Source organism: Emys orbicularis, chromosome 6, assembly GCF_028017835.1.
Source record: "Emys orbicularis isolate rEmyOrb1 chromosome 6, rEmyOrb1.hap1, whole genome shotgun sequence".
Classification (NCBI taxonomy): domain Eukaryota; kingdom Metazoa; phylum Chordata; order Testudines; family Emydidae; genus Emys; species Emys orbicularis.
The window spans coordinates 43115801-43143392 of NC_088688.1; the positions used below are offsets into that span (position 1 = coordinate 43115801).

The 27592-nt window shown below is 41.9% G+C and overlaps 1 protein-coding gene across 1 annotated transcript in view; it reads left to right on the forward strand.

Annotated features, from left to right (window-relative positions):
• Positions 1-414: 414 nt before the first annotated feature.
• Positions 415-27592, forward strand: part of PIK3R1 (phosphoinositide-3-kinase regulatory subunit 1) — a 79939-nt gene continuing 52761 nt past the window's right edge. Inside the window, exons 1-2 of the mRNA XM_065407046.1 lie at positions 415-484; positions 5298-6195. Of these exons, the coding sequence (XP_065263118.1) occupies positions 5862-6195 (334 nt within the window). The 5' untranslated portion in view covers positions 415-484; positions 5298-5861. The remainder of the gene's footprint in view (positions 485-5297; positions 6196-27592) is intronic.

A 27592-nucleotide genomic window follows, 5' to 3' on the forward strand; every position in this document is an offset into this window, starting at 1 on the left:
GCTGAGGGCCTTGATTTCCTTCTGCTCACTCGCTGGGGGCAGGGGCAACGGAGGGCCCCAATTTCCGCCCTCTCGGGGCTGCGGGGGGTCTCTGGGCAGGCGGGGAGAGCAGTTCCGGGGGGCGGCCTCCCGCTGAAAGCGGCGCCCGGCCGGCCGGCCGGCCGGGAGAAGCCCCCGGGTGGAAGCGCGGCGGCGGCAGGACCTGTGCCGGACCAAGCAGGCGCCCGGGGCGGCGGCCAGCGCAGAGGCTGCCCGCCGCATGACAGCGCGGCCGGGTGGGCGGTGCCCAGCCCTCGCAGCCGCAGCGGGTTGGTCGGGCGTGGGGAGGCGGGGCGCACGCCGGGCCGGGAGGGGGCAGCGAGCGGAGGGGCGCTGGCGCGGTGAGTGGAGCTGCAAGAGCCGAGCGGGACGCGACGGCGGTGCCGGGGCTAGAGCGGGCTCTTGGCCGCAGGGAGCCAGGGACGGCGCGGAGCTGCTGCGGACGGTAAGGGCTGTACGCGCCCGGCCCCGCCTGCCAGCCGCAGCCCCGGGGAAGAGCGAGCCGGGCGCTGGGCTCCTTCCTGCACGGCCGGGGCCTCTCGGAGCGGGGCAGGAGCTGAGCCCAGCGACCCTGGGGTGGTGTCAGAGGGCAGGAAGCGCTGCCCCGTGCAGCGCGGTGGGACTGTGCTGCAGGCGGCCTGTGTCCCCGCAGCGAGGGGCGTTGGGCTGTTAAAACCTGGCTTAGCCCTTAGCCCTACCCGTGGCCGGGATGGCGAGAGAGCGCTCCGGGTTTGCCCTGTGCAGTCAGCCTGGCTCTTTGTGTGCAGCGGCTTGTGCAGTTGCTGGGGGAGCCTGATCCCCTGCTAGACCGTGCCGCAACCTGCCCCGGAGCTTCGGGAAGGGAGAGGGGATCGCAGGACGCTCCCAACTTTTAAACTTCCAAGTTTATTAACTTGGAACCAAAGCAGGCATGATGTCCCCAAACTGTACTAGTGATTCTTTTTTAATAAAGGAATTGGCTGATTTAGCAAACCAAAGAGTGGACGGCACTTCCTACTTCAATGATACAGTGTGTGGTGTATGAGCATAGCAAGATGTTACATTTTTATATTGTTGAAAAGCTTCCATGGCATTGCAACTTTAGATTTAAATGTCAGCATTCAATCTCTTATTCGTGGCCAATATGAGCAATCCCTACAACTTCACATGAAAAACTGCCCCGTTTCTTTCTTCTCATTAGAACTCTGGGGTATATGTACATAATACATTTATTCCTGTTTTTTTTTAATGGACTGTGTTTAGAAACTTTTTAAAGAAATTAATATTTACTTGCATTTATGTTGGGAGATTTATGGTAAGAACTATGCTTTGCCTTTCTTTCCCTGTGATCTCTCAAAACTTTCCCCTTATATTTAAAAAACAAAACACAAAACCCTTTCAGAGTTACTTAGTAATATAACTAATGTCCTCAATTTAGCAAGTTTATATACAGATTTCTACAACAAACTCTTTTCATTGGAGACATTTAGCAGCTTGGTATGGGAATATTTTATACTACTTTGAGAAACTGCATTGCTTTCTGAATCTTAATGATGGTATTTGAAGAAAGAATAGCTTTTGTTAAGTGTATTGCGACTTTCCTGTCTGGTTTGTAGAAACAATCTAATGGTTCAAGGATTCTGGTCCATAAGTGGGAGGGAAAAGTACACTTGGTTGCCAAATCCCTGCCTCTAAGCAATGGCTGTACTTGCAGTATGTTGTGCTGACAATTATTAGTTTGTCTCCCAATCCTACACCTGTAGGGACAGAATTCTGTCCCTCTGGCTGATGGAAAGCTGATTTCCTTGCAGAAGTGATTTCAGTCTATGGGTGACCTCTTAACTGCCTGTCAGAGGAGGATTCTAGAGGGGATTACTTATCCTTCCTCTTAATAGGATGGAAAGACACTTAGGTCTGGCTACATTATAAGTTGGTAAAAATACAAAAAAATAAATAAATTAATTCATTAAAAAATCCAAGACGCTGTCATTTATCTCCAGCATGGCCTTGCAGTCAGCGTATATATAATATTTGATGGAATGTCTGCTTAAATTTCAGAATGGCATTCCTTGCTGGAATCTGGGATTGATCAATGTAGTTTGTCTGTGTAGAAATATTTGAATTAATTCAGTGCAGGAAACCACAGATGCTTAAACTGCTTCATCTAAGGATAAGGCATTATAAATGGTGTGATAAATCATACACAATACATTTTATGATACTTCATTGGTTTATTATATTAACTTTATTTTCTTTAGCAAAATAACATCCAAACAAGCTTATCTTGCTTATTTTTATTTAGAGAATGGTAGCATCACACTTTCATGGTAGAGATAACTGAAATTTGAATTGCACCTTGTAGACACCTAGTGGGGAGAAGTTAGTCAAGCAAATATCCATTGTTAAACTTCTATTTCAGTTCTTTCAGTGCATTGCACTGCATCTCTGCATTTGTTGATCTGGTCTGCTGACAAAGCTCATGTGATAATTAAAGAAGGAAAGTTTTTATGCTAGGCAGATTTTTTTCTAGGAATTTTCTTTCCCCCCACAGTGGATTAGGGAATCTTTGGAAAGAAATGTCAGATGAATGTATGTATGATAGGAACAATTGTATCTTGTGTGTAGTCTATTGGGTCAGGGAGGGGATGGATTTTTGTTACCCTGATGATATAGAAGTATTTTGTGGATACATGTGAACATGAGCAAATTGAAGCAAGTCTCCCTCCAGCCTGGCAAAGATTGAAAGCAGCATTTATTCATGGGGGTGGAAGGCAGATACATTTTCCTTTTTAGTTAGTCAACAGAGGAATGCTGCTGTGGGAGGAAATGCTTTGGTACCACAGGTGTGGGTGCCAGAACACTATTTTTTGGATATGGGGAAAAATAGTTAAAAATCTGAGTGGAGGATGATGTGTGGGAACCTCTAGCAATCTAGAGTTGAACTTTAAGTAAGTGTTATTAGCACAACACAAGGCATATCATAGAGTGAGTGGAATTCTGCCCAGAATTAGGGATTGATAAGGATTACAAGTACTCCTATCTCCTCAGGATCAAGCCCTTAGGCTGCAAATAGAACAAATTAGCATTTGATATGTTTACAATCCTTCTTCTACCCCATCGCACCCTACTCCACTCCGTCTGCCACCTGGCTATTCATTCATATTTCCTCCCTAAATATAGCAATGTTTCTTGCCAATGGTATGTCTTTTTTTTCTCCTTTAAAACTCCCCTAGCTGAATAATAATTAAGGCAGTCTCTTAGCTATTTATTTTTAACTCAAATGTCTGAAGATAGAGACAATATAACTCCATTTGGAATAAAGGTAGTCTGTCTATGTAACATCTTAACAGGACAAAATAAATAACTGGTGACACCGTTGATGTGTTGCTGAACAGCATCAAAGATTCATTTATTGTTGTTTTTTTAAACTCTTTAACCACGTTTGCACATCAGTGTATAAAGACTGACTGGGCTTTATGCGAGGAACTTTGGTAGCGGGACAAAATGGCTGCTGTCCCCCCACCCAAAATTGACTGATGTTGTGGTCTAATCTTGCGGAAACCATTATTCCTGGCAGACGCCACCTCTACTCCAGCATACTATCTGCAACTTCTGTGTCATTGTTTGGGCCACTAGTTATGTGCAAGTGTGGCTTCAATAACTCCTTCCCGGTCCAACTGCAACGGTGTGCTAGTCTCCAGGTGCCATTATAGCAGCCAGAAATTACCAGGAGCAAGGATTTTATGTTCCCCCTCCCTTGGTAGGTGGGATGGAGGGTGATGCAGCAGCCACTATGGCAGTTCTGTGTCTCTTGAGAATTCTACTATACAGGATGAATCCAACAGTGCCCAGTTAAATTGGGTTTAGGGCAACTTCATGCTACCTGAGCAGGGCAAAATTTTTCTAACATACCAGTGAATTGGGCCCTTTGTTCTCACATTCTTCTTTCTGTTATAGGACTATTCAGTCTTGATTTTTTTTCTACTACATTAAACTAGTTTATAACCATTTCTTACACTTGCACAGCACTTCAATATACAGTAAAACTATTGCCTACTCATATTACATAATTCTTAAGACTTTTTTTCTGCTGCGTTTTAAAAGTTTTTCATTGCGACACTGAATAGTTTGCACTCTTTGGTATCCTAACACAGCCGTTCAAATTCTGATTGGACGTAAGTAGATGCAAAGGAATAACAGTTGAAATAATAAAGTTTAAAAGGATTCTGTTGTTCTGTCTGTCTTCTTACTGTATATTAAAAGGTTATTTTTCAACAGTGTTTTTTACTCATTGCTTTCTAGTTAGACTTGATTGAACTTTCAGACCTATAGTTTCTTGTATTAAGTAATTTAAGCACCCAACCTCTCAACGCTGCTCAACTGCTCCTTCTTAGGTGGTCTGTGTGTGTCATTTTCAGTTGCTGAGTAACATACTTTACCACTGGAAAAACAAATTAAAAATTGAGGGGGAAGACCCTCACCTAACCAAAAACACAAAGTAGCATAATTTAAGAAAAATTGAGAGAGGGAAGGATTACTTCTGACTTCTATTGCACAGAGCATGAAAATTAAAGGAAACAGTGCTAAAAGGGCCCAAACAATTTGTTGGAGGGAGGGAATCTTAGTCAAAGTAGCATCATTCGTCACCCCCCCTTCCTCCCCCTTCCTCCCCTGGCTGTTTCTCAAACAGCAAGTAAGCTCCTCTATGCAAGCATGCATGGAGGTCCCTGGAGTTACAGGAAAACAATTCTGCACATCCTCATGTTCTACTCAAACCTCAGGGGAATACCCTGGACATGAATTCTGACCATGTCATCACTAATTCTAGTGGGTTCCCATTCTGTCCTGGCATATCTCCTGTGAAAGGTTGGGGCCATGTGCTAGCAGAAAGGCATTAGATGGAGTCCTGCTGCCAGGTTAGACAGTGTGCTGAGGGAAGAAGTGTGGACAGCTAGCCCTCTACATGTGCCCCAATATCCATAGTGTATGCCGTGTGTCTTGAGACATGGAGGTTCAGAGGGACATACCTCCTATTTGACTGAAGGATTTAAATTGGTCTCTTCTGACCAGGTAAGACTTTGGAAAATTAGCAAGTGTAAATGGCCATAGTTTTGGTATGACTTTGACCCTCTTTTTGGCCTTTCCATGGGAATGTATGACCTGTCCCATGTTTTGAGAAGTATGTCTTGCATATAACTTAAATGTAACATAGTTGAAGTCTTGCAAACTTAATGAAGTCTGAAACAATGTCATTAATCTCGTTTTTTTTCTTTTTATAGGTACAGCATGTGTGCAGAGCTCATTAACGGATGTTAAATATATGGAGATATACCTATCTCACAGAACTGGAAGGGACCTTGAAAGGTCATCAAGTCCAGTCCCCTGCCTTCACTAGGAGGATCAAGTACTGATTTTGCCCTAGATCCCTAAATGGCCCCCTCAAGGATTGAACTCACAACCCTGGGTTTAGAAGGCCAATGCTCAAACCACTGAGCTATCCCTCCCCCATGTTCTATGGCAAGTACATCAGAAGAAGGTGTAACAGGCTGTAAAATTCAGCTAAACTTGAATTCTTGGTCCCAGGAGTGCCAGGAAACTCAGAAAAGGAATTAATTGGAAGAATATTGATCTAGACTTGAAGAAGTGGAACACATCAGCAACAGAATACCAAATCCTGGTGCTTTTTGAATCTTTAGAGGATTGTATTCTTTAGGAATTCCTATTGACATTTTAACTATCCCATTTAGTACATTTTTAATCTGTTTGTACATAAAGATTAATCTGGACAACTTGAGTTTTGTTATTGTTTAATTACATTATTGAATGTTAAAATATTTGCCAAGATGAGTGCAGAAGGATACCAGTACAGAGCTTTATATGACTACAAAAAAGAGCGAGAAGAAGACATTGACTTGCACTTAGGGGATATATTAACTGTGAATAAAGGTACCTTAGTAGCACTTGGATTTAGTGAAGGGGAAGAAGCGAAGCCTGAGGAAATTGGTTGGTTGAACGGCTGTAATGAAACCACAGGGGAGAGGGGGGATTTTCCAGGAACTTACGTAGAATATATTGGAAGAAAAAAAATATCTCCCCCGACTCCGAAGCCTCGTCCTCCTCGACCCCTTCCTGTAGCACCAAGTTCTGCAAAAGTTGAAGCAGACAGTGAGCAGCAAGGTTAGTGCTGTTAGCTCAATAATTGTTTTTCTTGTGAGTTTTTGCTCTTATCAGATTTCTCTCTACTCCGTAGTTTTCATTTAAATATAAGTTTGTGTATAGGACAACCTGGCAAATGTACTGTAGTCAGCAATTTATAGAAATCCTATAAAGATTTCATATGGAGAATGAGCAGATATTGCTGTTTAAGTTTTAAAAAGCTGAAGGCAGTTTTTCCATTTTTGGTGCACACAATTCACTAGCAGGAGTTCTCTGCAAATATTGCATTCCCATTGCAAAATTATTTTGTTAATGGCTTAAAAAGATAGATATAACCCTGCGTGAAAATATTTCTAACATTTTCTCTTACAGTAAGATCAGATATTTATAAAATAAGTAATAGAATGATCATAGAAGAAACTCCAGTTATTTTACCGTGTCCCCTGTCCAGAAAGCGTCTAGTTTAGTTCTGTATAAAGGAGAAAGAACTTCCTTCGTTTAAGCACATACTTCCCTAACTTCTGCAATATGGTGGTCAGAATGAAGGTAGAATTTGGCCTATGGTACGTAGCTGACATTGGAAGGAGTTTTAATTGAAAATTGTAAGTAAATATCTGTGTCAGGGTGATTTGTCTAATCTACCTACTAAGATTCAGACTTTTAGGCTATGTTTACACTAACACTTTTGTCGGCAAAACCTTTTTGTTGGTCAGGGATGTGAAAAAAACCACACCCCTTACCAACAAAAGACTCACCCACAAAAGCGTTGGTGTCAACAGTACTATGTTGGCGGGAGAGTGTCTCTTGCCTACATAGCAACCATCGCTCATTGGGGGTGGCTTAATTATGCAGGCAGGAGAGCTCTTAGATATTTGCCTTAAACCAAAAGAAACCAGGCAAGCCCAGCAGACAGTATTTTGATATTAAATTACTTTTTTGCATTAGTCCTTATTTCAGATACAGAACAATTACTTAAGTGATTTTTTTTTGTTTGTTTTAAAGCATTTCTGCAACAGTTTCCTTTTATTCTATTTTATTTGTTTTTACCAGTAATTAACTACATGTAGTAGCATTTTTGTTTAGATCACCATGATTTGTATGGTGGCACAATCCTCCTATACAATGACATCACATTGTACTACCATGGACGTGGTGTTGGCAGTGTTACTCAGAATCATGACCTCAGTTAATCAGATGGAGTGGGATGGAAGCTGGTTATGAGAGGTTCTGTTTATACGTAGCTGCTTTGATAATCTACAATGACCAGAAAGGGAATTCAGAAAATCGTATATAACTAAATGGGAATTTCTAAAACACTCTTAAAATGTGGTGGAGGCTTAATAAAGAACTCACGTGACTTATTCTTCACAGTAACTCATCCTCAAATATTTATGAATTACTTGTAACTCTTAGTGTTTTGATCATAGGTACTTAGACCCCGGGTAAAATTTTTAAAAGCATCTATATCACATTTTTAAATTCTGGCCCGAAGTGCCTAAATCACTCAAAGTATTTAGTTGCCTAGTGGGATTTTCAAAAGCACCCAGGCCCAAGTCTTTAAAACTACTTATGCTTTGCTCTGCTCATTGTTGTAATGCCTAATCCCTAGGTGGCCTGCCCCAGACTAGGCACCCAGCTTTCCGTACAATACATGTAGAGAATTTAGGCACCTAGAAAGGGATTTTCAGAACCTGACCAACTGGGCATGAACTTTCCTAAGCTATTCAGAAGTGAAGTGGTGGGAACAAGGGCTTAGGCATCTAAGTGGCTGACCTGGGGCACATGGCTGATAGGCCAGAGATAGCCACCTCTCCACTCAAGATCATCAGCTGTGACTCTTCTGGAGTTAGGTACCTAAGCCAGGTCAGCTTTTAGGTAGCCCATGCCCTAGCATCCAGAACTGTATCTCCTGCTTATGCTTGAAACCTGTCTTATGCTTGCCGTGTGCACTCGTTGCCTTTTCTGCATGTGCTTTGCTGCCCCTGTGCCTATTGGTAGTCTGCCTCTGACCCTCCTGATGCAGGGGTTGACAGGTAACCGGTATTAGGCTCTGAGCATACCTACAGGATTGGGCCCCACTGGTGAGATCAGTGTTCCCCTGCCTACTTTAAGAATCCTATTTTGGTGTCTCTGGGCTTTAGACTTAAGCTATGGCTCCAAGCCCCTCTTTGGCTATGGAACAGCATCAGCGCTCAGGTGGCTTTACCGAGGTTGACTTAGGTGCCTTGGGAACTTAGATGCTGGTGCCTATGAAAATGTCAGTGGTGCCTAAATGGTGAATGTTGGCACCTAAGAGGCAGATAAATGCCAACGTATCTTTAAGGATTTGGGCCCTAACTCCCATTGATTTCAATGGGAGTTGGGTGTCTAAACACTTTTGAAAATCCCATTAGGCACCCTATCTGTATCTTTATTTAATATTTAATCTGCTCCAGCCTCCTAAATCCCATGGGCTTTCAATGGGATTTAAGCTCCTGACTCAACTAGGTACTTTTCAAAGTCCCAACCTTTCATTGTCTTTTTGGCAACTGGAACACACTGATTTTGATGCGACTACCAAGTCTGGTAAAGATTGGTTATTTCTGCTCTAAACTTGTTACCTGCAGAATAACTTACTTGGGTGGGCAGTAAAAACAAGAAGCCAGCACTCGGAACACAGGTAGCAGGCAGTGTTCGTTTGAAAATACAGCAGGCTAGGAGTGGAATACATTTATTGCCTTAAGTGCTGAGGCAGTCACCATTAACGGGCAGTGATTGCTGAGTCAGAAATTTAGGTGGTGCGCAGTAACTTGCCTGAGCTCCACATGTCTCCTCCCCATTTACTTTAGGGCAATTTAGAAAGCTACCCTCAGAGCTGTATAGTGACTGTCAAACTTTTCAGAGAAGTCAGACAGCTAATGATGCTTTGGAGCCCCTTATGGAATGTGCTCATTATGGGCACTTCTGCAAGCTATGACTCCGGCTGTTCAGTGAAATTCTGCCATTGCCTTAGAGCCCATTGTTGGCTTGTGTATGAGTGCACTGTGCTGGTAAAAATCCCAGACGAAAATAAGTGTCTCCCTTTTGAGTGGGACAGTGCCCAGAGCTCCAGTGGCAGAATCTCCCCTAGCTCTTGCCTCAATCCAGAGTATTAATTAAATGCGAGATTAGCATTCTTTGATTACCTTGGAGCTCTGGTGACTTAGAACTGCCAAATTTAACAGAGAATTTAATAATTTGAAAGGAGATTGGCCAACAGCCAGAGTGAGTTTTTGCAGAAACTTTTAAAAATCATTTTTGCAGTCCTAGACCTGTAACTTCCTGGTAAAAATCCTTTATTTCCCCAAGACTTCTTTGAATTCAGGGGTTTCTGTGTATCTTGTAACAGTTGACTATACAGTTAGCACGTAAAGATGAGTGAATGGTGTTCTCTGCACAGTTGTGAGGGAAACACAAAACTTTGAACTCCAAGTGGCAGTGTGAAGAGTTAAGTTTGTATGTTCACTTGAGAAAAATTTGAAAAAAGTAAAGATTGAAAAGGGATCTGTTTTTTTGTTAAATAAAATACACCATACAAACTTCTTAAAAAAGTAAGGTATGAGTATGTGCACCAAATAGTGGAGACAAAAGAGGATGGGTTGAGGGGAAGGGGGAAATCAAACTGAAAGGAGGGGATAGAAACCAATGTTAAATGTAAACACAAGAAAAAAGTCATTTGGACCCTCCCAAAAAAGGGGGGCAAAGGGTGTCACTGGAATGAGACCTGTAGGTGAAAGGGGAGATACAGTCTAGTTACAGTAACGGACGAAAATAAGAGTAGTTAAAAATGCATTTAATTTTCAGATGGCTAGTTCTGGTTTAAAAATTGCTGCAGGGAATGGAATAGTTAGTACAAGCCAAACTAACATGGCAGCAAGCCAATGAGATTCTTCCCAGGATGATAAAGTATTGCTCTGCACACCCCTAAATGCATTTTGAATATATTAATGCTTGCTGAGAAACTTGCTTGACTGTATTTGGTCAAGTTTATATTTTCATCACTTAACAATTTGAAACTGCTGTAAATCAAAGTGACAGACTGGTGAGGGAATTGGAAATAATGACATCTTTCTTTACTGCAACAGTCTGTCTATAGTTTGTGTGCTTTTTATTTGTTCTGTAATTTGAGCCAACTGTGTGTGTATATCGACAGAATGATAGTAGTTTTAGTGAGCTTATCAGAAAGACAGTTCTTTATACCATACCAGTTCCTTAAAATTAATTTTAATCTGTCAGTGTCTAAAGTTGAGAGAATGTTTAATAATCTAATGTTCGACTATTAACATTTTATGGTTTTTTTTGTTGTTTTTGTATTTTTCTCATTTTAGTCAACTTCACTTTCAGGTTTCCATGCACTAGACTGGGGGTAGGCAACCTATGGCATGCGTGCCAAAGGCGGCACGCGAGCTGATTTTTCAGTGACACTCACACTGCCCGGATCCTGGCCACCGGTCTGGGGGGCTCTGCATTTTAATTTAATTTTAAATGAAACTTCTTAAACATTTTAAAAACCTTATTTGCTTTACATACAACAATAGTTTCGTTATATATTATAGACTTATAGAAAGAGACCTTCTAAAAACGTTAAAATGTATTACTGGCACACGAAACCTTAAATTAGAGTGAATAAATGAAGACTCGGCACACCATTTGTGAAAGGCTGCCGACCCCTGCACTAGACCATAGCCACCATTTTTGTCCCAGATGAATAACTGCACATGTTAGTAGTCCTATTAAATTTAATGGCACGAGTAAAATTAAAATTATTCCTAACATTTGCAGTATCAAAGCCTTTGTTTATAAACTGCATAGAAATCTTTATTATTTTTCAAAATTATAAGCTATTAGAATATTTGTCAATCTTAAATTCTGTAAAAGCAGTTTTTACTAAACTTAAACTATAATTTTGGACACCATTTGAACTGACTGTCCCATTTAAGTTATTTATAGGAGAATGTGGATGGCCGGAATTCTGGTTAGTTACATTAAATTTTAGGACTTTTTTTCATTTTGCGTATCTTCCCTCCTCCTTCCAATTTCTCTGAATTCAGAACATGTTTGGTTTGCATGGGGTTGATTTTTCTACAGCATCTGGGTGGGATCATGGTTGGGGGGAGGGTGGGAGGAGGAGCTACAGGGCGCTGATTCAGTGCTGGTCAGGGCTATGCTGCACAGAGCCAACCTTACCTTATGCCACTGGTACAAAGTTTACACATTGCAATATAGCCTTATCAGGCTGGAGAATCCATCCCTATGACTTTAATGGACATAATAAGTTCATGTTTTACAGCTTAGGTGAGCGATTCCCTTTCTCTGCCCTACAAATCCTTCTCTAATTCCAAAATTAACAGGTTACTTGTAGCCCTGTTAGGTTCCCTGGTTTTTTGACTCAGCTCTCATCTGACCAAATGTATTCATAGAATATAATTTATGCATATCTGAATCAGTTTGCTGAAAGTGGATCTTAGACTCTGGGGTCTGAAGTTTCATTAAATTACAGAAATGTTTTTCAGATTGCATTTTATATGCTAAGTTGTCCTCATTTTTTAAAATTGCCCACCTCATTCTGCAAACTCAATCAGACCAGAATTTCACCTTAGCCATTTGTTTCACTTTTACTATTCTAGAAAGCTTGGTTACTTCCTGTTCAATTTAAAACGGTCACATCTGTTAACAATGAACTCGCTCAAAGGGTATGCAAAGCATTAATAATCACGAGAGGCCATTCAGTGTCATCACAGAAATTCAGCATAGTTTTTTAAACCCTTCGTTCTCTATCCTGCTATATAGATAAAAATCAGCAAGTCAAACACGATGGCTGTGATGGGGTACACTCATTATAGGGGGCACCTCCTTGTGCCTTCCTCTGGAGACCAGCTCCTGCGTGATGTGGTGCCCTCTTCCATTGGCTACTCACGCTATGACCCTTCTCTCTCTCTCTCTCTCTCTCTCTCTCTCTCTCTCTCCGATTCAGGGTGCTCCCTCTTTGTGACTCAGTCATCCGGCCAGGACATTATATAGTCCTCCCAGGATAACAAAGTGCCTCCAGACTAGCTGGTATCTCCAACAATTCTTTGCCATTTCCCAGGAGCTGGTAGGGGAACCCAAGCCTGCTCTCTACACAGGGTCCCTGGGCTGGAACCCAGTAATGAGCAGCCAAGATCTGCTCAGTTGTACTCCTTGCTTCTGTTTACCTAGACTCTTCCTACTCAGCCCTCTCAGGCATTCTTTCCCCACAATTCCTCTGGGATTGACCCTTCTTCCAGAGCTAGGATCCCAGGGCTTATTCTCCCTCTAGGTTTTCTCCTCCCCTCTCTCTGGTCCCAGAGAGTGACGGCACACTTCCTCTTTGCAGCCACCTTCTGCTCTCAAGTTCCTGACTTTATGCTAACTGGCCTGCTCCTGCCTACCTGGGCTTCATGTTCAGTTAAGCCTTGTGTTCCCTCCAGGTGCAGCCAGATACTATAGTTGGCCTCTCAAGCACACATTAACCCCTTCAGGGCCTGAGTTAAAGTTTGTGCATGGCACAAAGTGTTGGGACTCCCTTTCCCCATACTCCTTAACCTGTCCATGACCAATTGTGGGATGCAGTGTGTGGCAAAGACCGAAATGGAGGGAGACTAAAAACTTTATTTATGCCTGAAAATTAAAATGCTGTAGGATTCATTCCTTTATTGTAATTAACCTCAATGCAATTATTTCTTTCCAATGTAAATAATGTTCAATAATAGCAATGAGGGAGACACTTTGTGTGGAATATAGGTAACTTGGGGACTAAAATGAGTAATGTCCTTCAAAGTAAGGGGCATTTGAGAAGTATGCCTGGAGCACCACTTCCTAGAGAAGTGATGGTTATCTGATGACCTGCAAGCTCAGGTATACAGATCTTGATGTTGTATGAGCTGTGAGACTGCATAGTTCTAAGATTCCTCTATTCAGAAATAATGTTGATTTGGTGCTCCACTCGCGTTGCTGCACTGGAAAGCTGAGGGGAATACTACATCAGCACTTTCTGCTGGCAGCGGAGGGAAGAGTGAGCAGATAAACCCTAGTGGTGTGGGGAGAGGAGATGCCAAGGGCTCATTATTTCCTTCCTTCCTTTTTTCCCTATACAAACACACTCTTTGAGGATGAGTCTCCATCCTCCTTTGCAAGGTGTGGAGGAAATAGATCATTTTCCCTCACAACCCATTATGGGTTGCCAACTTTCTGACTGAACAAAACCGAAAACCCTTGCCCCACCCCCTTCTCCGAGGCCCCACCCTGCTCACTTCATCCCCACTCCCTCCATCGCTTGCTCTCCCCCATCCTCACTCACTCGCTCATTTTCACCGGGGTAAGGAGGGACCCTTTTTGACCGGGTGTTTGGTTGAAAACTGGACACCTAGCAACCCTACCATGCGGGTGGAAAAAGGAGGAAATTGTCAGGAGAAGGGAAGAGTCTTTATCTCATTCAGTTAACGTATTTGCCAGTTAAATGAAGGCTTCTAGGAAGTTGTCAGGCTTGCTCCTGGTGCCTTAATACTGGTCATAACAACCTTAGAGTTGTGAACTTCATTTTTGAAATGTTTACTCATGGGGGAATTCTGCACCACTGCGCAATGCACAATTTGCGCAGAAATTAATATTATGTGCAGAATTTCCTTTTCTTCCCACAAAAATGGGCTGCAGAGCTGTTGGCCACCGCTATGGGGCGCTGGACCTGGCAGAGCCTAGCTCACAAATAGAAGACACTGCCTAGGGGAGGGGGAAGAAGCTGGAGGGTTCCCAGCAGCTACAGTACCCAGCCTGCCCTGAAGGAAGGAGGCGGCATGCTGGAAACTCTGTACAAGACTAGGACCCAGCATCAGGCTGTTTCTCCTTCTGGATCCTGGGCTGTGTGTGTGTGTGTGTGGGGGGGGGGGGGGGAGATGAGTCTAGGCTGGGGAGGCACAGCTGGGCTCTGGGAGATAGGGGGTATGTGCAAGTGTCTGGGCTGGGGGGGCCCCACAGCTGGGTTCTGGGGGAGGAGGTGTGGGTGTCTGGCTCCCCTGCTGGGCTGGGGGGCGGGACAGAGAAGCGGACACTGGGTTGTCACAGGGGTTTCCGTAGCGCTCTACTGCTGAGGGAATTTTTTTGTCTGTATTGTTATAGACACAGTTGCTGATAAGTATTTTGAAATAAATTACAAAATAATTGAAACTGGCCTGATTATATAGGGTTATTTTGACAAAGTTTGCAGAACTTTAAAATATTGTGTCTAGACTTTAATTTTTTGGTGCAGAATTCCCCCAGGACTAAATGTTTGACCTACCGTGCTGCTGTAACCAGAAACATGACAGTAAAACGATAATGTGGTAGTGCATTGGTGACTTCATTAATTTACAAATCTAAATATTTTCTAACTGCCAGATCAGCCAATGTATCTGAAAATCAAGTTTACTACCTGTTACATCATGAACAGGAATGAAGGTTCTCCAGTCTACTGCCACCTAGCGGAGGCAGAACAGAACACGGCTTACTTTCACAGCTATAGTGGCTCTACAGTGCTAACTGTAGTTAAAACAACAGGAAATGGCTGGCCCTGAGTAGGAAGGTGTCACTTTATTGACCATGGCTTTTGACTATTAACCCACATTTAGATTTGGTTAGTTGTAATTTAATGTTTTCTAAAACTGCATTTAATAGTTGAAGAAAGTTGCCTTGCCAAGTGCCTAGTTTCTGAACTATTAAATTATATGGGCCCTTGAAACTTCATAGCAATGAATCTTTTATATCTTCTTGCTTTTCTTTGCTTCTTCCTCCGATTAAAAAAAAAAAAAAAAAAAAAAAAGTGAAAATATCCCCTCCATTACATTAGAAAATGATTAAGAGGGGAGCTCTATCTGCAGATGGCACCTGTTGTGAGATACACTTGTTGGGCTGTTGATTTTTAGATGGAGTTGCTAAAAACAAAATGTACAAAATATGCAAACTGAGTATACAAAATAGCTATATATTTTGCAGAACAGTTCTACTCTGAAAATTGTGGGAAGCTTCTCTTAGGTGCTTTATATTTGGTCATGATCATCTGCAAGTTAGAAAGGCTAGTGTAGTTGTCAGGTCCTTGCAGCATAGCAACAAGGCCAAGCAGTTGGCTGTTATGGTAAAGATTAAAAAAGATAAGCATCAAAGTTCAGCTTCTGAATAGCCACTTTTCATATTGGATTGCTGACTTCTGGTCTCAAAAAAGGCTTTTCACAGGGTATGGGGTGTGTGTGTGTGTGTGTGTGTGTTTTCCCCACCTCCAAGTCTGAAGTGCTCTTGTGAATCTTGTTTGTTTGTTCCTCAAAAATGTGTTGCCTTACTATGCAAAATGTTTTAAAACAACAAATACTGGGGAAAATGTCAGTTTTTCCATAGTTATAGGCATTTTTGTGAGCCTTTTTCTCCATAGGATCAAGGCATTTGGCCTACATGATGATATAAATGACCTCTTGTGCCAAATTCTGCCTTGGCTTACACTGTGTGCAATCAGTTGCATTGGGTGTAAGTCACTAAAGTCAGGGCAGATTTTTCTTCTTTATGACTTTCTTTGTGGATACTGTTGAATAATTGCCCTCTATTTCACATGCCATGAGCTCTGTAATGTAATAAAAACCATAAAGACAAATGTCTAGCATGAGGGAAGCTAGTCTGTCTGTGACCTATTCTTGCAGTTAATGTGAAATGCTGAACAGATAGTTGTCAAAGGACATTGTCTTCAAGTGCCCTTTTTAATTAGCTCAAAGAGTAATCATGCTTCACTTTTCACAAACAGCCTAGATATTTTTTAAAAGAATATGGAAATTGTGTCCTTAGACTTGTAAGGATAAAAAATCCTAACAATGTTCTTGTTTTATTCAAAACAAGAAAAATGACTGCTTAAATCTAGTAATCTATACATTTTTATGTTTGTGCATGCCAATGCAGCTGGTAATTGTTCAATGATCAGAGATTTTATACTGAACTGGTTAGTTTTCAAGTTGAATTTGCATTGCACAAAGTATAGTGGTATATCTGTAAAATTTAGCTTAAATTGTATGTTAAACACTAAGACATGAGGAGGTGCATGATTGTTGCCTGACCCCGCTGGCTGGTAGAGGGAAGTAAACATGCTAGTATTGCAAAAACGCAGATTGACAAAGAAACTACCTGTTTTACGCTGTAAGGAATACTCACCTGTTAGTTTGGTTCTGCAGTTATTTTAATGATGCTATTTTAGTCAAATCTGTACCATTATTTAGCTCATTATAGTTGTGTTTTAAAAGTACAAAACAATCATTTTGACTAATCTTTAAGTGACTTTCAGTCTTTTATACTACACATTCGCCACTTTTAATAGCTCCATATGTTACACACGCACAGCAGATTTAAACTTTGGCAAATACCAAGTGGCCTCCACATCTTAATCAGGATCATCGTAATCTGTTCTAGCATCTATAACTCATGGCTGTCTGAAACAGACACTAGACTAGTAAATGCTTTTCATTTAGGTTGTACATGAGAAAATTAAAACTTTGAGATTCTGCAACACATGGTGTCTTACAGCTGTTGAGTACTTGCCAAGAAAGAATAATTCTGTACCACCAGCAAATGACCATACCCTCTTAAATAGTTGTATGGTGCCAATTACACATCCGCATTTTCTTGTGTGAAAGAACACAGATGTTAGCAATACAGCTGGCCATCAAATCCTTCACATGTATATCTTTCTTCCAAGCTGGTTTCCATGATAAACTACCATGAAATCAGCCTAAAGGCTGAAATCTGATGAATTACATTATTTTAATAGCTAGGACAATTGCATGATAAGTACTTAAGAATAGTGAGAGGCCTTATGTATTCAGAGCACTTGCAATACTTTGGACATTAGATTGAAATCACCCTAAACTTGAGAACTTAGTTACATTATTTTAACACCAAAGGGAAGAAAAAAATGTAACCTTAGATTTTATTTAGTAATGTAATTGAAATCAGTATCCCACTGTTTGGTTATTAAGACTGATTTCTGTTTGCACATTTTACTTTAAAAAGAACTATTAAAACTCTGTCGTAACTTACAAAATGCTTTTTTAACTGTAACTTCATATGTACGTATTAAATTTGTCTTCCTATATCATTGCTGTTTGTTTTCAAAGTTAAAATACTTTTTTCACCTTAATTGACGTAGTTAAGGAAAGGTGCTATGTCTATAACTTATCACCTGAAGTCTTGTGTTGAATTACAAGGAGGTACAACTGCTTGTACCAACTCAACTTCCCTTTGTCACAACTGATGTTTAGATTCCATAGTGCAGTCTGGAGTAAGAGCACCTATATGTTAGTCTGCAGTTTCATAGTTTGACCATTATTACAAAATCATTTACAATTGGATGGTATCAGAAGTTATTAATTATGATGGTAATAAGTGTTTAATATAAGTAGGAGCACAGGCTTGATATAAGTATTTAAACTCTTGAATAGTTAAACTGAAATGCAAACTTCACTGGAGATTTAAACCTTTATTTTGTTTTTAAAAAAATCTGAAATGGCAAAAACCAAGACATAGAAATGTAAACTGAGTGAAATTTGAATGAACAGAAGCTTGATGAAAAATTAAGTGATTGAGGGAGAATGAGTTTAAAAATCACCCTCTTTGGCAGTCTTTTATTGGATTATTCTTTATCCCTTTTACAAGAAATCTAAAACACTCTGGGATCTATCATTTGTCTCCATTGTTGCTCCTTCTGTTTTCGATTATGCCAATATCAGTTACACGGTATGGACAAGTGCTACATTTATTATCTCTCTTTTTTGGGAGGGGGTTAATAATGACAAATGGGAGCACTAAGACAAACCCAATGTATTTGATGTGGGTACCGTCACTGACTCACTTTAGCGGGAGGGAAAAAGACCAAACTCCTACCTCTATAGCCTAGGAGAAAGTTCCTGCGCTAGGAATGGTGAGTCCTGGGGTTCAAATCTCATCTCTTTTAGCTACTGTTGATATTCCCATGCACTTTACTTCCCTTACTATTGACTAAGGCCATGAATTCCAACCCTGGAAAGTGCTGGCGAAGAGCTGCTGAATCTCTGCTAACATTTAAAAAATGAAGGTAAAGAGCTTATGCTAAGTCATTTCATGCAGTCAGGAATAGAACCCAGGCAGGTGTCTAATGTGACAAACCTCAGTCTTATTCTCTGCACCATATTAGCTGTCAGTGTGATTATACCAATTTTGGACATCCTATCTCTAAGCACAGTCCTCTCCCGGAAACAAGGGTGGAATCCAGGATTCTTGATCACCAGTATTCTACTGCTGACTAGTAATAGTTGTGTAACCCCCTGGAAAGTGTGTGTGAAGTCCAGCTCCGGGGGCTGGTAATGAATACTGTAGCTCGAGTAGTTAGGTTCTAAACTAGAGAGCTAAAGGTAAGGGTGTTCAAAACCTATTGCTGACCTACTGTGGGGGATGATTTGACTGCATGTGATTCACACAGTGGGAGAACCTCTCTAAAACATATTTGGTACATTTAAAAACTAATCTGTAAACTATGGTGTGAATCACCAAAATGTGTTTCACATTTCAGTAATTTGTCAAGCATTCTACTTGTGTAATTGACCGTCATTGTGTGTTATGCCTCCTTTTTGGGACCCATTCGATCCAAAGAGGATATGAGATTGTGGCAGCTCCTTAATGTGAGAGCTCTGGGGCTCCCTGGTTCAGTCGCTGACGGTGGCCATCACACATGACGTGTTGAGGGGTATGCTTCATAGGGGCAGGGACAGGAGCCTTCCTGCAGTGGTTAGAGCTGCTGCTGGGCTGCAGGTATGCACTCTGGGATGCAGCTGCTTCTGGCTGCATCCGGGATTCAGAAGTCTGATTGGCCATGGAGTGATGACTTGGGATGGTTGAAAAATTTCTATCAAAAATGTGTTTTGACATCAAATTGGGTTTTTGACCTAAAAAAAAATTATCATGGAAAGTGTTTTGCTCTCCGAGGAAAATTCTAATATTTTGCCATAAAACTTTGTGGTTGACAACCAAAATATTTCAATTGAAAATGGCATGCAGTGCCTCATAGGACTTGTAATTTTGATGCCTTATGTGCCCTTTCTCCTCTATTGGCCAGCTTTTCTGGCCAGACTACATCTGCCATGATGCAGCACAACCAGGGACTCCTATGAGACACACCTCACCCCGAAGGGAGAAGGTGGTAAATCACAGGATTTATAGTTCAGCTGGAGAGCATGGCCCATAGAGGAGAATGGAAGCAAAAAATGCCCCCAAACTACACCACCCATGCCATGAGACACCCTTGCCCACTTTCAGTGGAAATACTTAATTTTTTTTTATATTTTGGTAAAAACTCAAAATTTTCAGGGGGAAAATGGACTTTTTTTTTTTTTTAACTAGTTCTAGTGATGATATGAACTCCTTCAGAGGTTCCCCTCAGCTAACAGGTTATGTCATTGGTGCTAAATAGGGAGGGTTGCTCTTGGTGCACTTACTTCCAGTAACTTTTAAACGGATAAAATGTTACAGACACACAGACTTTACTGCAGCACGTCACAGCCTTTCTGATATCTTCTGTCACTGGGTTTTTGGTTAGGCCGGTGAACACAGAGCTCTATTCCCTCACACTAGGGAGCTGTCCCCTGGAGGTTCACCAAACTTGTATAAAAATACTAGTAAATTAACAAAGAAAAACTACATATAGTGACAGTTAAGGTTGCATCACATGACAATACCCCAAAAACCTTTAAAACTCTGAAATAAGAATCTAAGGTGAAAGATTCTTGCAGACTTTTCCACCTTCATATTGCCTACTGCACTGTCAATAGTGCATCCCAGTGCTCCATTGCTAGGTTTTGGTTTCTGTTGCTACCTGATGGTGTTAGATGGAGGAGTAAAAATGTCTACATTATTTAAAGAGTTAGGCCCAGATTGCCTCCAGCTTGGGAAGGGTTGTCGGGGAGTGCATTATTGCTCCCTGATTCTCTGAACTGGTTGGTGCTGGCCCTCCAGGCTTCAGTACCAGCTGATGTGGGTTGGAGGTCTCCCAGGTACTGTAAACTGTCTGGGGAGGGGCAGAGTGCACTGTGTTGCAGCCATGTCCTCTCCCTGCCCCAACCAGCCCCATATGCAAGCCAGATATAGGGGGTGATGCAAGGGTCAGCTATGTTGACTTTGCAGCAATTGAGAGCTCCACCACACTGGGGGAATTCTTAGCTAGCCAGATGTGGTTGCTTTTCAGCCCCGTTGTGCCTCTCACAGCAGTACAGGCAAGATCTGGCCATTCCTTTTTCACTTCATGTTTATTTTACTTGTTTGCAGTGTACTTTTTCCCTGGAGAGAAACTTCAGAAAATGTCATCTCTTGACATTTTTGAGGCAAGTTATTTTGAGTAGTTTGGAGTGGATTCTGTACAATGGTTTGAATTTAATTTAAACTATGTTCCTGCCAATCCAAATCTAGTCAATTGTTCTAAAGCCAGAATAACATAGTTACTCATTAGCCTACATAAGCAATTTTCTTATGAAAAGCAAGCCTTAGCGAGGGTTTTTTTCCAGTATAAGCCTGTTCTGAAACTTAAATTCTCTTTGTGGTCTTCACTTTCTGGCCTGTTAGCAAGAGAAAGTGTTGAGGAATACATATTCAGTTACACAATGGTAAGTAGCAAAAGCTTGCTTTGTATCAAATATCTGGAAATAAAGGACCTCTGTTCATTTAGTAAGGAGTCCTCGAGGGCACTGGGAGTTGTGTTGAATTCTTTTTGCTCTGCTGTATTTGTAATTTATTACCATTAGTTGAAGGATTAGCCTGCATTCCCTACTGCTTTTATGTGTTTCTAACTTCCTCTTGGGTTCAAATTTAGGGCTGACATCTACTAACCCCGTTGTTGTTTAATCTGTGTAATTTGCAGTCCCAAATTTAAACTGCTACATTTTCCTAATCTTATTCTTAGCAGGATACTTTCTTTTTGGTGTAGTAAATCACTGGGTTAATAGCATTTACCACAGAACGTTTTAAGATCCCCGGCTTCTTTTGAGCTGGTTATTGGCTGACTGTAGAATTCTGTTGCTCTGCAGAGCTAAAGGAACATTTTGCACCCATCTGTTGTATAGAATATTAATTATTGTCCTGGACTATGCTAGTTTAACAATCGGATCTGCAAATACCAGATGTGTTTTTCAAACTCATGTTAAATCTCACACTGAAAAACAAATTGGTATCTCGATGATGACTGAAGATAAGAAACTTTGACTAGCTTTTATAGCTTAGTGAAAAGGGGAAGACAGTTATAGGCTGGTATGGTTTTTCTCCAGATGTTTCCTCCAAGACAAATATCTAGGGTTTTATTATGACACGGTAAGGGCGCACCAACCAAATAATGGAAAGCAAAGAAGATTCTTATCTTACTGTTCTAAATATCCAGTCAGTCAAACACAGTGGTAAACAAAGTATGTCAAAACGTTCAGTTGGAACATACATGTGCTTGTTAAAAAGATGTGAGCAGTTCTCTTCTAAATGAAGAAATAAAATATTTTATTCAAAAGCCTATCAGATGCAATGAGAAGTTCTTTTTAGTACTAGAGTGCTTGTAAATGTTGCACATGAGTTGGGGGTGGGGTTCTTTGCTTGTTTAAAGGAATAGTAATATAAGATAGAGCAGGCCCTGATCCTACTCCCGCCTAGATCAGCGGCAAAACCTCCTTTCATTTCATTGGGACTAGCACCCAATTTATAGTCAAGGATTAGCAGCACTGGGACACATCCTGCAGTCCTTTAATTTGGTCAATCGACATTTTGCCTGAGAAGTACTATGGGATTTGGACCACCAAAGACATAATTATGCCAGCTCTGTGGTGTAGCGCCACCATATTTACAGTACACCAAATTAGTGAATAATACACTATATACAATAATTTAAAGGAAAACAATTATTCTTTGTCCTTTCTGAGACTTTAAAACCATTATGATCATAGCAGAGGGCACAGAATTTCACCCAATAATTCCTGTATCAAGCCCATAACTTCTGGTTGAGGTAGTCTCTCTCTCTCTCTCTCTCTCTCTCTCTCTCTCTCTCTCTCAGGGTATGTGTACATTGCAATTAGACACCCGTGCCTGGCCTGTGCCAGTCTGAGCCCAAATCAGCTAAGAGGCTATTTAATTGTGGTGTAGATGTTTGGACTTGGACCTCAGCCTGAGCTCTGGTCCCTCCCACCTTGCAGGGTCCTGGAGCCCGGACTCCAGGTCAAGCCTGAATGTCTACACTGCAGTGAAACAGCCCTTAGCCCACGCCCTGTGAGCCCAAGTCAGCTGGCATAGGTTTTTATTTGCAGTGTACACATACCCGTAGTCACCTCTGTCCCCTCTTGCTGGTACACATTTAATGAAGTTGGTTTAACTTTTTCACCATGCATATCTCCTGTACAAATAAAGATTTACTGGAGTCATGGTACTATTGCCACCAATTATGGTCCACAAACTTAACTTAATTGCAGCAAAACATGGCACTTTATAAGTAGATTCTGTTTAGCTAAATTGCTGTCTCTTTGTATTCCAATATCTTCACTAACTAATGTAAATAAGAGAGATCCATAAAACTATCCATAATCTGGCAAGCACACTTGGTTTCTTAGGTTACAATTGAGTAACTAGTATGGCAGTAACTATGGTTTCTCATAAGTGAGGAAATGAAATGGCCACAGTTTAAATTTAATACTCTGTAGCAATAACATTACTGTACTAGAGTAAACATGGAGTTTTACAATTTTGATGTAGGTGCGTACTGTACATAGAATGTATTACACACAGACAACTATGTTTAAAAGAACATTAAGGTTGAAAAGTCAAGAAATGCCAGAACTAAGGTTGCCTGCAATCTTAATGTAGCCCTGTTGAGTGTATGCATTGCAATTGGGCTTGGTAGGATTCGGTATTAGTTGATAGCTGTTGGTAAACGTCGATTTCAGCTGACACTAAAATCAATGGGGAAAAAATATTAGTTGGTAACAGTTGTCGTGCCTGCAGAGACTGGGTGTCACCACCCCTGTGGTAGTGCAGGGAGCCTTCTGCAGCCCTGCTGTCACAGGAGTGAGGGAGCAGGTCTGTCACAATGGAGCTGCAGAGGGCTCCATGAACTGCTTCAGGGTCAGAGACACCCAATCCCTGCGGACGCAAGGTGTGGGGTGGAGGGAGGGAGGCTGTGGTTCTTGCAGGGCAGAGCAAAGACCCCTGGCCAGGACTGCAAGGAGGAAGAGAACGAGCCCCTGGCCATGGGGGAGGCCACCCCACTGCCTGTGGTGTAGGTGCAGTGAGCTCTTTGCAACCCTGCTGTCACAGACCCTCTCTCACTCACTACATGGGAGTGCTAGGGGTCTCTGCTCTGCCCCACTAGGAATACAACTGTCCCTACACTTTATGCCAGCAGTGTGGCTGTGCACCAAGCCCTGTTCTGCAGCCCCAGTGTAGCAGGAGTGTGGGAGCAGGGCTGTGACAGCGGAGCTGCAGAGGGCTCCCTCACAGCCAAAGGACAGGTGACACCCGTTCGGGTGTGGGGAGGCTTCAGTCAGGCTGGCCCGGCAGAGCAGAGACACCCCCTCCCCCACCTCCCTGCCAGGATTGAAAGGGGGAGGACAAGTCTCTGGCTGCGGGGGAGGTCACCCTGCTGCTGAACAGTTCCTGCCTGGGGATGGCTCCCACACTCCTGGCAGTTGAGTGAGTGGGGCTGGTGACACCTGATCCCTGCAAGCACAAGGTGCAGGGAAGTACTGTGTGCATGTTCTCTTTCTGAGATTGTTTGCACAATCCTCCTAGTTGTCATTCCTTTGACGTCTCATGTTTTGCTGGATCTTTGGCATGTAAAGAAAGAATGCGTGCAAATGAAAATGTCTGTGGGGAGGGGCGGTGCGGGCACAGGACTTACGAAGAACCACAATATTTCCACTTTTGAAAACCAAGGGTGTATGAATATACGTCCTTATGAGAAACCCAAATTACAGGAATCGTTGTGTTAGGCTGTAAAGGCATCTGACAGATTACGTGCGAGTACATACATGTGTGTTTCATTATTTGATTGCCGTAGGAGACTGGTGTTTAAATTGGCAGATCTACTTATTAAAAGCAAAGCTTGTCTGCTGGCAAGATTACAGAATGCCAAAAGAAAAATAAATGGACCAAATGCCAAGGAAGGAGGGAGAGTATGTAGTGTGTTTAAAGCATGGGGAAGCTATAAAGTGAACAGGAAAAAGTATAATTAAATGTGGTTTCAGTCTGTTCTACTGTGTTCAAGATGATAGCAGTTCAGCAGTAAATGATGAAACTTTCTTATTTCAAGATCAAGTTAATATACTGGAAAAACTAGAACTCTCTATTCTACTAACTGTTAGTGTGATTTAACTTCTCGTTTGAGGCTGCAAAGAAGGCTGTGTTGGCCTCTCTCAAATAAGAGTAGGAAACTCACTTTGGGCCTGATCCAGACCAACTGCAGTCAGTGGAAAGGCTGTCATTGACTTAAATGGACTTTGGAACAGTCCCTTAAGTTTTTGTTCTGATTCTGTTTTACTGGTTTGTAAGAAGTGATGATATCAACTCCCAATATGTCTTAAATTTATACAGGTAAGTTGGTCCCTATTCAGTCACACCAGTTTAGAACAGGATTGGTCCCCTTTAAAGCTGACTTGGAGACAGAAGCCAAACAGGTTGAATTTTTACATCTCCACCTTTTACCACATTTTCTCATTCTGGTCTATTGCTGGAAAACTTTGCACAGTAACTTCAGGCAGCATAGGTAAGAAGCATTATATTCCCTTTCACTATTTTCTCTTAACTGGATGTCACCAACACAGCCATCATTTACCCACTTCTGTGCATTGGACCAAGTACAAACCCTAGGGTGTGATGTTATATAAACCTGCAACCTTAACAAACAGTCCTGCATAGCTGCCTTAGGCTTTGTCTCCCAAGTGTCCTCTGATTTAAGCATTGGTGGAGATGAAGTGCAAAGCTGACTAAAGTGTGAGGAAAAGAAGCAAAAGAACTGGATGACTCCTCTGAGAAACAATCTAATTCTTGGTTTAAGAAATCCAGTGTTTCTGTTTAAAACAAGGCTGTAGTCTTAAGTGAGTTCCGTTTAGTGTCTCTTCATTGAGATAGTCAATAGTTTAGTATGAAATACTACAACAACAAAAAACCCATTTTTGTACTATGTTACAAAAAATGACTGAATCCTGAAAGAACCATAAGCATCTGCAGTATCAACAGTTTTTAAAGTAGCTCAACTTCATACCACTTTATAGAAACTTCTAAAAATGAAAGGGTACAAGTTAGTTCCAGCTGCATGTTCACGTTCAATAAGGTAAAACTAAATGGATATGGATACAAAGATTACAGAGTGTTCTTGGAGCTGCATGAGGACATCTGCAATATCCTCAGGAATAAAGGATCATTAGCCCATTAAAGAAAAATGAAGTCTACTTAAAAGACAGGTTCTTCCTCTTCTTTGGGAAGGGAACAGTTTTTTGCAATGAATTAATTTTGGCAAGCAGGAAGGAAGTTCTGTTCCTGCCTCAGCAGGGTCCAAATAAGCAGCTCCCTTTATTCCTCCTTGTAAGTAGGGAAAATAAAAGGGGGGAGGTCCCCTTTTAGCAGGGTCAAAGAAAGTCAACTTTGGTTCTGTCTTTTGGCAAGAAGAAAGCCAAGGGATTTCCTCTTGGGCACAAAAGCAAAAACAAAGTTCCGTTTTTCACAGGGTAGCAAAAAACAAGTAGAAAGTGTCTGGCCTCTTCACATAAGAGCAGCCAGAGCCAAATCCTCACTAGCCAGCATGGAAGAAGGCAAGCTCTCTTCAGCCAGAAGCCTCTCAACTCAGCAAACCTCCACCCGTTTTATGGCTGCATCTTGTTGAGTCATAGCTGGAAGACCTTTTCGTGTACATTTTTATCATAGCTTGTGCAACTGTGGATATTTTACTGTCATTAATCATATATTTGAAGAAGCAGCTAGAATATTTTGCCCTTCCTCTATTTATTAATTATAGAGTATTTTTTAATTATGTTTGAAGAGGTGAGTGGGCTGGTCAAGATAGTGGCTAACATAAGGGGGGAGGCAGCTGTCAGACTTTCCAGCGTGATCTGTGGAGATGGGGAAGGAATCTGCCTTATGCTTGCAACACTTTAAACAAATGTATGGCAGATTTGTATTTTTTGGCACACTGAGTTGTACACTTAGTGCTTCCGTAGGCTCAGATGGAGCCAGTTGACTCAAGCTCCTATCCTGCTCCTCTGAGGTTCTCTAAGGCTCGGTCTACACTTACCCCCCCAAGTCGAAGTAAGGTACGCAAATTCAGCTACGTGAATAACGTAGCTGAATTCGACATACCTTACTTCGAACTTACCGCGGTTCAGACGCGGTCCACACGCGGCAGGCAGGCTCCCCCGTCGACTTCGCGGTACTCCTCTCGTCTAGCTGGAGTACTGCAGTCGATGGGGATCACTTCCTGGTTCGATTTATCGCGTCCACACCAGACGCAATAAATCGAACTCGGAACTTCGATCCGCAGCCGTCGAACTACCCGGTAAGTGTAGACTAGCCCTAAGTCTGGTAGGGAAGCACCGGAGCCACCACAGCTACTCCCTCTGCCCTCCCCTGCAATATGGCAGGTGGCCAGCAGAGGAGCTGCTGATCAGCTGCAGCAGGGAAAGGACAGCAGATGCTCAGAGTGCTCCCCTATCCCAGTAACACCTGCCCTGGCAATGCAGGAGTAGCAGTGAGAAGCAGTGCCCCCTACCTCCTCCCTGTAGCAAGGAGGCTGATTCAAACACTTGAAACCAACTTAGCAGGGAACACCTCTTCAGTTCCTAATCAAATACAGGTGGTGGTGTGTGTGTTTGTTTGTTTTTGTTTTTTAAGCACAACCACCCTCAAGCACTCCAGTTCAGCACTGCCAGGGTCCTTCATGTGATCTTTGGTTACTTCATGTGATAAGTGGTTGAAATGAAAATGAAATATTCTGTCCCCCCACTTGAACTTGCTGCTTTTGTTTAACATGTTTATGTTTGATCTATAATCTGACCTTTAAAAATATTACATTACTTATAGAGGGCCAAATTCTATCTTAATTTATATCCTAGGCAAGCCCATTGAGCCCATCAGGGTTGCATGGAGTGGAAGTCAAGCCTTTTCCCAGAAGCTCAATTGTTTAAAATTTGGATTTCCTTAAAGAGAAAGCATCTTCATGTTATTCCCATTGTCACTTCAACTTAACAGCACCAAAATATACAGAGTGAAATCCTGGCCCCATTAAAATCAATTGGAAAATTCAGTAGGGTCAGGATTTCACCCATGGGCACAGACATACACTAATATCTGCTAAAGTATGAAACTTCCAGCTTTTCAGTAGCTCCAACCTAGCTAT